This window comes from Opisthorchis viverrini (assembly GCF_000715545.1).
Source record: "Opisthorchis viverrini unplaced genomic scaffold opera_v5_2, whole genome shotgun sequence".
Lineage (NCBI taxonomy): Eukaryota > Metazoa > Platyhelminthes > Trematoda > Opisthorchiida > Opisthorchiidae > Opisthorchis > Opisthorchis viverrini.
Genome location: NW_008751658.1, coordinates 569,751 through 582,068, shown reverse-complemented (window position 1 = coordinate 582,068; position 12,318 = coordinate 569,751). Strand labels below are relative to the sequence as shown.

The 12,318-nt window shown below is 43.1% G+C and overlaps 3 protein-coding genes across 3 annotated transcripts in view; 2 read left to right on the top strand and 1 right to left on the bottom strand.

Moving 5' to 3' along the window:
• T265_00181 (hypothetical protein) overlaps positions 1-12,318 on the bottom strand; it is a gene marked incomplete at both ends in the record, with an annotated part of 57,172 nt that overhangs the window by 3,103 nt on the left and 41,751 nt on the right. The window contains 2 exons of the mRNA XM_009163889.1: positions 1,201-1,402; positions 8,860-8,956. Coding sequence (XP_009162153.1) covers positions 1,201-1,402; positions 8,860-8,956 — 299 coding nt within the window. The remainder of the gene's footprint in view (positions 1-1,200; positions 1,403-8,859; positions 8,957-12,318) is intronic.
• Positions 3,689-5,404, top strand: T265_12468 (hypothetical protein; the record flags this gene model as incomplete). The annotated part of the gene is made up of 1 exon (XM_009163992.1): positions 3,689-5,404. A coding segment is annotated over one exon (1,716 nt), but the record flags the coding sequence as incomplete, so codon positions are not given.
• T265_00180 (hypothetical protein) overlaps positions 7,970-12,318 on the top strand; it is a gene marked incomplete at both ends in the record, with an annotated part of 40,687 nt that continues 36,338 nt past the window's right edge. The window contains one exon of the mRNA XM_009163888.1: positions 7,970-8,034. Coding sequence (XP_009162152.1) covers positions 7,970-8,034 — 65 coding nt within the window. The remainder of the gene's footprint in view (positions 8,035-12,318) is intronic.

Sequence of the window (12,318 nt, the reverse complement as noted above, 5' to 3'; positions counted from 1 at the left end):
ACTGAATAAATAACAAGGTTGAATTCTCGCTTGAATTACGCCACAATTATGTCCAAGAGACCGTCCAGTAAGTTCAGTAAAGTTCCTAGATTCAATCCCAAATAAACTCTCCGAAGCTCACGCGGGTTTATCAGTGAAATCCCCAAAAGAGTTCACATTATTCCGCCAATGCAGAGGACGAATAAGAAGCATTGCTCCTTGAGGTAGGAATGTCCCTCGAGAAGAGACACTGAGATTGTGCAACTTATACTTTTTATCTTATGGCTTGAACAATTGTTTCGATTTGTAAATACTTTAATTGTGGTCACAATGAAGCTGATACTTCTTTTGCCAACGACATCTGAAGATCAACTCCTGGATGGGCATGTATCGTGCTTATATTGATCAAAAATATAAATTTATAAATTGGTTATTGGAGTTCTCTTTTCGAATGTTGGCTTTATGTGATGGATCGATGGTTGAGAACAAATTGCTTTTGGACTGGGCCAAAAGTTTGATGGCTCGTCCTCCTCACAAGCTTTCCCTCCAGCTTATGGTTGAAGCAAGTCTGTCAAACTGTTTCCAGAAACTTATACTACCGCTGTAATATTATCTCATCCGCCGCCACCTTATGATCAGGCTTTTGTGCCAGAGGCTTTTGTTGAGAACCTTAATCGTCCGACTAAGTTCAGGTGCCCAAGCAGCAGTTTGGCCCATTTGCAGACAAGACTTCACAAGTAACAGTACCGTGATGCTCCACCTGCTACCGTGTGATGACATAACCTGTCGCAAACAGCAAGGGGATTACTTGGAACTTTCTATCGCCAACGCTTCCTATATTTCTTCACCAGTGTCTTTCAAATGCATTCCTTCCTGGCTTGTTGATCACCGGTGTAGATTCCCGCTATAGGCGCGTCACTCAGCCATATGTGGCGTTCGCCCAATAGACACCGGTACTTGTATCTACCACTCCGCATCTGATTTTCAGGTGCCGTCTTCCTTTACCAATCAGTTTCAGGCCGATAAGCTGTTCATACCCGTACTTGAGATACTCTATCGAGTGACGTTTTATGCAGAACCGAAAAATCGAAGTATGGCTATTGGGCGTATGAGATCTTCTCTATCTAGAAGCTACCAAATACGAACTTCCGGTGATCCAGCAGTGAACTCCATCAGCGTTGATAAAGTCCTAAGTTTGGGATCTGAGTCTATAACACTTACCCGGATACCCGTAGACATCTGTCCAACAGTCTACCTACACAGCAACTCGCAGTGGTCGAGTTACTGATATGTATGACTGACTGGCGTCTGCCGATTGGTCTGTCACGTCCAACTACGCCGATGGACACCATCGCGTGATGGGTAATGCTACAATGCTCCATCTGAGCGCCCTGTACACGGTGTGAACCCGATGGAATATGACCTAAGGATGAGAAGGAAAAGGCAGCTCCAAAGTTTAATGATAATGCAGTACAATGCTCCATCTGAGCGCCCTGTACACGGTGTGAACCCGATGGAATATGACCTAAGGATGAGAAGGAAAAGGCAGCTCCAAAGTGTAATGATAATGCAGACTGCCTGGTTGTTTCTCACTGTAGTGGATTGAGACGCAGTGAGAACCATTGTGTCACCTGATGTCAACCAACTGCTGAGCACCTATGCAACAGAAGCACATCGTCAGCAGTTGGTGATGGTGATGTTCATTCCTCGACTGTATGTCGTTCTGGAATAACACGATCTAGACTCTGCTCCCATACGGCTTACATTTACATAAAGTTCTCTGCTAAACTCAAGGAGTTTGCTCAATACTTCACAGTAGAAGAGCTTTATTGTCCACAAGTTAGAGGACATGCATGTGTGGCTTCTACGGAGGACGTTGGTCGTTGCTGGAATGAAGTTATCACAGATATGCACGATGTGGAAATTTTTTTCCGTGGGAGAACCAATCAATTCCACTTTACTCATTTTGGCAGGCTGTATCTGTTCGGTGTTAAAGTATCATCCGACTAGACAATCGGTAAGCGGTCACTCCAAGTGCAGGTTTTACGTTGATAGAGAGAGAGAGAGAGAGTTGGAGGAATAGGAGAGTTTCTATAAATTGATCGGAAATAACTTTGAAAATCTAATATAAAATGAAAAATCAGCTGTTAAGTTACAGAGCGGGATATTTCCAACAGTTTACCCGACTGTTTTCTTCTACACAAATGACTTATTGGACCCACTAAACATGGGCAGTAGTCGCTCAGTTTGGATCCCCTTCAGTACTATACCTTCAGTACTATACCTTTCTGCCGTTAGCAGGCTGTTGGACAAACATTATTCAAGAGCGATGCAATGTGCTTGATTACATTTTTTTGAACTTATTTAGAATTAAGGACGAGTTCCAGGGACCAACATATCTTGCTGCCCTAAATTGAATGAGGCACAGGGTGGTAAATTACATGACTAGATCTGTTGATTGGCCATTTGTTTGCTGCAGAAACGACAAAGAATGATTTCCGCAAATATGAGTGAGCAGAGGCTTCAGGCTTTGACCGGATTCAGCGGTTCAATTGGGCCGTGGAAATAACCACACACAACTGTTGCTCGACTGCCATTTTCTTTTTTGAGAACGAAAACCCTTGGCATGCTCATATGTCGTGCCCCATACTGTTAGAATGTTACCGGTCTGTATTCTGACGATTTTACTAATTGTCCGTTCACAACTTTGTTGCGTTTTCTTAATTCCAAGGCTGTCGTGTTCCTGTCCAGCTTGACTTTTTCCGATATTGTTATTCAGTAAAATTTTGGCACCCATGTAGATATCCTTTCGCATTTGGGGCGACAGACATGTCAACAACCGCGTAGTTATGGAAGTTGGGTTTCTGTATTTGGCCCGCCGCCTCACTAGCAGTGCGATAAATTTACTGGAAAAGCAGAAAACTCTCTCACGTTAGACATTTCATTACAAGAATTTCCATCACAGTGGGACTGCTCTTGTCTCGTTTCTTGCTGTGCTACTCACTTCTTTATATGTAGTTATGTATAATAAAATTTACAGGGTTAAAATGGCTTTTTTTCGTTCAGTTAAGTAAATTACTCCTACTCACTTACTCCTCTGGAGAACCCGTGTAACTATATTCGACGTGTATCTCCACTTCGGATTTTATCACTACTGACAGTTCTTGAACCGCACAAAGAAACGTCGGCACAGGGGAGACAAAATACGACCGAGAAAAGTTAGGTTGATAGATTAATAGATCTAACCCTTTCTGGGACTACTTCCTTCTGGTTTCCATATCCTCCCCTATAAGATTGATACCAACGAGTTTGTCGGAGGCAATAACTGTTTTTTAACTCGATATGGCAAATTTTAGTTTCCGAAATTTATACAGGGTTGATAAATGAAGATAGAAGCAGCGGAGCATTCACTACGAGTGGATCCACAGAAGTCACCCTAAAATAACGTTCCGGGGTCAGGAATTTATCTGAACGAGCGAGCATACTGCTGAACACTCTACCTGACAGTTCAACGCAACATTCGAATATAATCAATAGTAGTTATCGACCACCGTGTACATCTCAAACGCCAACTCTGGGACGCGTAGAACTTGGTCCCTTAATCATATCTAGCAGTTTTGATTCACAGTATCGCTTAGTGTGGTCCAATGAACTATTAGGAGACCAGTCAGCAAGTGACCTTTCATTGACGCAAACACCGTCCTGAAAAATGAAGTTATCTTCTGATCCTCGTGCTCGGGCAGCTCATGGAAGACAGAACAACAATAATAAATCTATGACCGAAGGTAACGCTCAGTATAAGATGATATCAATGGGTGACGGGCCAGTGCAACCGAATTCAACTTTTGGTGGTCGCTCATTTGATTCAGTCAGCTGCTGGGGTGATGTGCCAAAACATTCTACTCGATTGATTGAGATTCTGAACGAAATGGACACATCACCCGGGCGAATTCCCAGCCACAGGTCGGGACCAATAGCATCCAGAACAGTCGAACGTCACAACGAAACGGATTTCCCGAATGTCACCACAAAATTTTCTGGAAAGTCAAAACAACCGGTTGCTTCTTCCGCAGAAGTTACTGTGACAACCACAGAAAAATCCATTTCCGGTGCAAACAGCAAGACTTCCGGAACGACCGGAAGAGAAAAATTACTAGAGTGGCTGCGAACAAGTCAAGCTAAACGGGACGAGAATAACCGACTGGTATTTTCAAGGTGGATTGATCGTCTCGGTAGCATGAACACTAAGGAGCCTGCTTCACCAACCGTTTCTCATAACGCCGGGGGTTTGAATAGCGCAGATTTTCAGCAAACCGGAGTTCCCTTGTTATCACCTCCGACTATACTTCCCGGTCTGTTTGCTACACCCACTCTAGTTATGAGTAACCCGATAGGACTGATGACCTCAAACTATGCGTTTTCCAGGCTAGGGAACTCATTTCCACACACGGCACAAAGTACCTATGGTTCAAGCAGCCTAATTGTGCCACCAAATTTCAGCTCCAATGTGTCGTTTACCACAAATGTGTCACCCAACCTGTTGTGTACTCAACAATCAAATGAACTTGCACAGCCAGCTATGTGCGTACTTTCCACCACAGAATCGACAGATCCCGCCAGATGTGACAGTCTACCCAGATCACATAACACAGAAACGCCTAGTCACGATTCGAAACTATCTTCATACAATTCAGAGTCTTCCACCAGCAATGTTTATCAGCTTGCGGAAAATATCTCCGTATCTCCCAATGCTAGCCTTACAGTAAGTGGAGAATCCGAAACAGAGAATAGAGAACAAACGAATGTGCCATTCACTCACGTTTATCCCTCAGTTCAGGAGGTACCCCTCACATCTAACGGAGTTCAGCACAACCCATACTATCTGTCAATGCCCCTTCTTGGCGATTCCCTGATTCCGCAAATGTACTACTACCAGTACTGTTACCAAAACCAAAATGCATTGCCCAAACAGGCTTGCTACAGTGGGTCTCCAGTAGTCTACTTTGTCCCACAGTCGCAACTGTCATCGTCTGGCCAGCCAGTCTATTTTCCAACAACGTACATCTGCACATCTGGCTATCGAAATTCGCTGGAACCCATGACACCTTTTGATCTGGCTGATAAACAAACGAACGATCCTCAAGATGATAAACTTACGAAAACTTGGGGCCATATCTCTTCAGTCCAGTCAGGGGACTTCAACACCACCGTCACCGATTCATTCCAGAAAGAACCGAATTCCGTACCCAGTCAACTGGAATCAGCCGAGTCATCCGCACAGACGGCTGCTGATTACAACATCCCGTCGACGCTTGATTTCGACATGAATCAATGGTACAGCGTGTTAGGTAGCATTAACTCGGATGTGACCATGGAGGCTCCGTCACTGGTCGATGCCAAAGAGCAACCTGATTCTTGTTCCCCATAGTGACCACTCGAACTCGCCAGTTGTACAGAAGTCAGGACCCTTAAATGTAACTGGACAGAGCGTCAAGGGGAATGCTGTTTCCATCTACAGCATCATAACCGTATCTCGAAAGCCGATCAATCATTCACCCACATGATCCGCCTTCAGTAACCCACCATCCTTGGTAAGAATTGGCAGTAACCATAAAAAAGCAGTTAGCTATATCCTCTGCCCATAGTCCTTGAGGTGGTGTCTACGGTAAAGCCATACAAGTAGTTTTGCTTGATCTATGATGAATAATCACCGACAACAATGTCATCCATAAAGGAATGATCCTTCAACATTCAAAGGAATGATCCTTTCAGACACACTAGTGTATGAAAACCCAAAATAAAGCGAATAAAAATATTGAACTGAAATTGGTGGGTTCTTTGCATCCAGTCTCATTTTCGAGACCTTCGTTCTTTTATTTTCACAGTTTGCCCAGGTTGGCCGGTAGATTTGTCAGCGTTTTTGAAACTATTTAACTGAAAGTTGCCAGCGGTAAGTTTATTGTCACCGAAATCGTCAGATGGCTCTTAATCGCCGGTTAGGTTTCAGTCAGTTTCCTGTAGAAAGCAAAGGTGTGAGCGTATAGTTGTTCTATATTTTGGTATACTAGCGCGATAGCACTGTACAGTAGGTATGTTTTAGCAGCACTTAAGCGCGTGTTCTCACAATGATGTTGAGTGCATTGGCAGTGCTTGAGATGCTGACGATGATGACGACTGTGCTGGTGCCGATAATCACCAAGACGCTGACGACCATGACGATAATGATGATGACATAGGGATACAAGAGTATTGTGATGCAAAGATACTGCTGGTTGTTTCTCCTGCGTCTGTCGACTTTCACAAATGCGCCATTAATCACACCGACTCACAGAGTGCTCTGGATGTTCAAGCAGAGTCCCTTGTTTTTGTAGACTTTCTGTTGAAATCCTTCTGCGTTATCTTTCCTTCACCCTTATATAATCTCCAGGGAAAATACCCTATACCAGCTGGTAAAGGGTACACATCGGGCTTACGTACTCACTGATGGTTGTCGACATCGTCCAGCTGTAACACCCTTTCGGTGCCTAGCTGCCATGCCATCCGAAGGAAACAGGAGGGCCAAGATAATGCCAGGTTGTCCAAGCCTAGACAGGGAAATCGAGAGGCGAAGGTTGGATTCGAGCCATGAAACTTTCGGCCAGTGAATTCGCAGTCTAACCACTCAGCCATCTTGCCCGGTGGTATTCGTTGGTGTTAGGGATTCGTAAATACATATTGACAGCTGGCTGTCCTGTTTCGTCACCTGATTTGTACTTGTTACAGGGAGAAATAAAAGATAGACTTGTCGAGTGTTCTGCACAGTTCAAAGCGGTATCTTCAATATTCCCAGGGCCATTTCAATTGGAGTGTATCCAGGCGGTCCTGGAATGATAGTCAGATGCGACCGCCTGCAGCACGTGCAAACTTTATGCGAATTCAGGGTGAGCAGGAATTCTACACTGGAAAATTTAGCCGGATTGTCAAGTGACACAAGTTTTTGAGCTTCTTATACATGGAACGAAACTTGATATTATTTTGCTCCAATTGAACTCCAGTAAACGGGGATGGCTCGACTTCCCCCACTTTACGGTTTGATTAAGTCTTATGAAAGATGACCAGTTTCTGTAGGAGAGCTTAACGCTTCATTATAGGCACAGATACTGCATCGTGACTATAGGCTAGACAATATACTTTGTAGGACCCAACTACTAACCGTAAATAGCACTTTTCTATTTCTAAGCGTTTTATGAGTTGACTTTGATTTTCTCAGGTAAAAAATGACAAAAATTCCACAAGACTGTTGCAAATGCTCCGCTTCATTTGTCCATCCACGTTCCCGTTACACAAAATCAGCCGTACGGTGACAGTTATAATGCTGTTTTCTGTGATCGACATAGAATTTCTGTCATCTCGACCTTACCTTCTGGCCAGTTTGCTGAAGTTCTCTCCACTAGTTCTCCCTTCTCATAAACCGATTGTGTAGGGAGATACAGGTTTTAGTTTTGAGTAGGTGCAATCCCAAACGAACGTTCCCATCATTTTAGCAGATAATTGCACCGCAGGACCTTCTACCAACTGCACTTCGAAAAGAATTTGTATTCATTCGTTATCCAACCGCATAAGGTAAATGATCCACACGAAGCCTCTTATCGCATACAGATGGATGGAGTGACCTCTGGGTAGAATATGGATTCACGTTTTGGGACTAACTTCTAGCCTATGTCACCAGGTGTTCTCCAGTTGTGGAGCCTATTTCTTCACACCATCGATTTCCATGATTAGTTCATCCTTACCTTGATTGTTCTGTAGAAAACTAACACCGGGGTATATTGACCCAAGTCCCGTTTTGGAACTGGTGTCTACAGAAATTTGCTATTGTCCGTTTTTGTCAAATAGGTGGAGAAGATTTTGGCAGTGCACCATCTGGTCTGGTTTATTGTATGCATGAGACTCACAGAAGTGTGAACTTAAAGAACGATGTGGTCTGTGTATTTTGAGTAAAAATCAAAAGATGCGTCGTAACTTGGAAATTTTCCAAAAATCCACTTGGACGTGTCAAACAGAAGTGAGGACAAGGTGAGTCAACGTCGTAATTCTTCGTGAACGACCAAGTCGCAAGATTCCTCACCACCTACATAAACTTAAGTATTACATTATCACTAATACGATTGCATCAGTTCTAGACAAACTTCTATCCCAAAGCGTCTTGTTTAACTTGTGCACGTACTTGGGTTGTTATCTTCCATATATGGGCTGTACATCTGATGTCGTATGCAGACGTGGGGAGTACACGGAGCATCTAAAGAGGCGACTGAGTCGTTGGCTGAGGTATTCTATCATTTAGAGACTTTGAATTTCAGGCATGTGTAAGAAAGAGTAGCTCCGAAGTTCAGATTGTGTCTGAAAGTTTAAAATCGGGTCTTCTGAGGCTGCCATCTCTGGCAAATGCCTTAGGTTTTTCTGTTGATTTGGACTGGAATATCCTCCATCACTTCTTATGAAAGCGGTATTTATCATCTAAGGTGGCGATATTTCTATAATTTTGTCAATCAGGTCTCTTTTACGAGTGGGGAGACGTGAATCCTTTTCTCAGATGTACAAGTTTTTGACGAACACAGTTAATAGCACGTTAGATTGAAGTTGCTTGTTCAGTGAACTGTTCCAAGTCCAGCAAAACTTTTGGGCTATTCTAGGCGGCTGGTGGCTTTGGCGTTCAGTTGTGTGCTCCATCACTGTCTTTTCAGTGTTTTGACGGTAAGGGCGAGCTTCTGACGAATTTTATGGTGCAGTATGAGCCAGATCGGTTTGTGACGGCTTCAGCCGCTGTGATTGTCAGTAGGCTCCCACTGCGGTCCAAATAGAATGTGCTTAATTTAGTTCGCTGAAGTAACCGCCTCTCACCTGAATTGTGTGTGTGGATACACAGCTCGTAAAGTTCGAATATGGTGTCTATGGAGTCTGTGTACAGCGTTGCAACGGTGTACGTCGGGGTATAATTCTGCAAAATAAAGATACCCATGAGATAAGGACATTGATGTTGCCTTGGTTCAAGGCTCAGTGTTTACCGCTGTTATGTCAAGTTAAAAGTATGGATTCTCAGAAGAGCGATGAATTTGACGGTAAACTCGTCAAGGCAGCAGATGATTTAGAATTATATTCTATATATTTCGTCGGAATTTCTCGAAGAATCAAAGCCTCAGAACTTGCATCAGTATTGGATGAGAAGGGACAGGCCTCGCATCGTTTATTCCGATCACGGTGCATACTCCTCAAGGTTACAACTTGTTGTGGACCACAGTCCCTTAATGCCTTCTTATTACTGTGAACCCCGGTGTGGTTAGCCGCTTGATCCTCCGGTGCGCTTGGCCAAACCCGAAAAAGTCAATGAACGTGCGAGCCTGCTGATCTATTGATCACTGTCGCGTACAAACGGCCATAAGTGATACCAAGAATACAACTCATCTGTCAAGGAGAAGTGAAGAACAACCAATGAAATCTGTATAAACGAAAAACGGTTATTCGATTGGCTGTCATTTAGTCCCGTTACATTTGGAGCTGGTTCTCCTAGTACAACTCCGCATACCATAACCATCGTTTCTATAGAAAGACTTCAAAAGTGCACCTTGAGGAAGCCAGAGGCTGCGTCGGTCTCCATTTCCGTTGAACAATCGACGCTGACTCACATGTACGACATACGTATCAAGCGAAAAACCAAACAACCCACTGCTATTTCACGATACAAAACTCTGTTTGATAGAGAATCCTGACGAGCGGCGAAAGCCTTTCAAAATTCCTTGACTCCGTTAGGCAGCATGCCTTCGTGCTTTGCTAGTGACCTTCCTAGGCCTTTTGACGCTTGTCCTGGGTTTCAATAATTAAAATGGTACAGAGGCATTGAAATCTCCTTGATATGAGTTAGTTTTCCTGTTAGAATACATTCTGTGACTAACTAAGAGATCTCAGTTGTAAAGGCACTATCTAATACTGATGAATGTGAATCATAGGCTTGGGCGCGAAAATCATCCCGTATATTAGACCTGATAAGCGTGTATGGATGGGCGACTGCGTTTTTATCACATTGTACTGTACTTTTGTAGAATGCCGCACCACACATAGATAGCTGACACCAGTTGGGTTGCTGAAAATCGCTAATCAAGCTAGCTCTTCCCTGATTGGTCCAGTTCAGGACAGGTTACTCCAAAAGTATTCAGTTCGTGCGATGACCGCTGTTTCTCGGTGGACCAATCAGCGTCACGGTTTTCATTCAGCTGTTGACTGGTCGACTGAATCGGGTTAAAAATTGTGTAAGAAAAACTAAACGAAGAAGGCGTCTGGTCAAGTTCTCCTAGAAGCTATGCTCATCGCTTCCTTTTTCATATGGCTCTCGTTTGTTACAGGTAAGTCTACCTCTGTCTGACCATTTTGTTACTTGAGTTATGGTAACGTTGTCATGGAACAATTTGGAGCGCTTTTGTTTGCAGTTGTGGCTTGTAAACTATACAGGTGGGGTTCGTTTTCGCTATCAGTTCAGTGTTTTCTGATCCTTTGGTCACACAGTCGCACAGCCTAGTGAGTTAGAAACTGAAATAACCTCTATACTTCCAATTTCACAATAAAGCTTACCTACCCTATGTAAGGACAACTGGTTTAGACAACAACTGGTTTTAGACAAACAGTTACCGTATATAAAACAGTTTGTGGTACAGTCTTAGAACAGACCCATTTATCAACATGGCCTCGTTATTTGGAAATGAACTAAAGAGTTGAATGATCATGTCTTGAAGTAACTGATGAAAAAGCCAAGGAATGTGTCAAAGGGGGGCGCCAAAGCTGCAAAACAAAGTTGGAGAATCGTCGCATAGGGAGAGTTTTGATTGGCGATTTTGGATGGTTCCTCTTCAAACCGTCCAGGAACGTTTTTCAGTTTTACAAATATGTCTGGGCAAAATTGTGGACTGGTAATTTTCCATTGTCGTTTCACAGCAATCAAATTCTAGATTTTGCGGTCACAGATAAGTGCAAATTTGTGCACTTGGTGTGGTCTTATGTCTCATAGTAGTTTACTTCGGCATATTAAGCGAATGTAAGTTTGACTTCCCTATCTGATCAGGTTAGAGATAAAGACTGTCGCCTAATATTGCAATAGCACCCTACCGCCGCGTCCTCTTATGAAAACTGGAGACAGCATTTAAGTCGTTTTGTCTGTAAAATTTGTGAACGCAAGTTTAAGCTTCGGTTGACGGCCGTTAGTGAGCTTACTTGACCTTGCCTGTGCCTTCTACTTTTGCCATAGGAGAACAGTATTAACGTACATTCAAGTCTCAGTTTTATAGTATTGGTGAGATAAGACTGGCCATGGGTTTATGGGCGATAAGTGGTTCTTTTCGATCAATGAATCTCGCCAAGATAACAGGAAAGATTCACAGGTTCACAGTCAAGACAAGAGTCAGTGGTTTTGATGGTATATAGCATATGGGAAAGGGCTATAGGGTATCAATGACATGGGTACCTGAAGCCACATGTGGATACTAACTGGTACATCTTGGTGATACGACGTGCACTTGATAGCTGAAGTTTAATTCAGGCGAACGGCTTCGTCATTATTTGACATGTTGCCACAATCATCAAGAAATCTACTGACAGTGAGAATCTATTGAAGTGCATGCGGTAGTGAAGAGAAAATCAGGTGGCCCGTAGTGATATGTCATCAGTTTAAACAATGATCACTGTAAGTGAACATACTATGAATAGAAAGTTCAGATTGTGTGGAGGCAACGAATGTAGCAACGAACCTTCAGAAAAGAGCTCAGGCTATGAAACAAGTCAAATAATGCCAAATGATACTAATGCACCAACGTCTGCTGGAAATTCTATCTACGAAATAATGAAACAGGGTCCATATTCATCATTATTTTACACGAAATTTGTCGATACGTTTGATGGGAATTTATAGACCTAGGAATCACTAAAATGCCAATTATTTTAAAGCTAGGTTTTTGGAAAACGGGGCGTGATATCAAGAGGGAATAGAATGTAGTTAGGAACTCTGAAATTTCAATCATATGGGGCAACTTCACTCATGAGAGCTGATCGGCGATTTGAGCGCGTCAGTGGTCATCGAACTCTCGTACATAAATTCGGATTTTCGTTGTTCGAGTTCCAAGGATACATCACATGAGCCACAAAATACCTCAGCCGTTTGAGAATAAGGATAAGTGAATTGGAATGCTGAACAGCAAGAAAGATTTGCGAATCGTCCATATAATCGTACTCAGTCATATATATGTACACGCATGTTGCAATGTGTGGAGGAAAACGGTATGAATACTCCCCAAAGTTGAAAAAATCCAAACTGCAGAA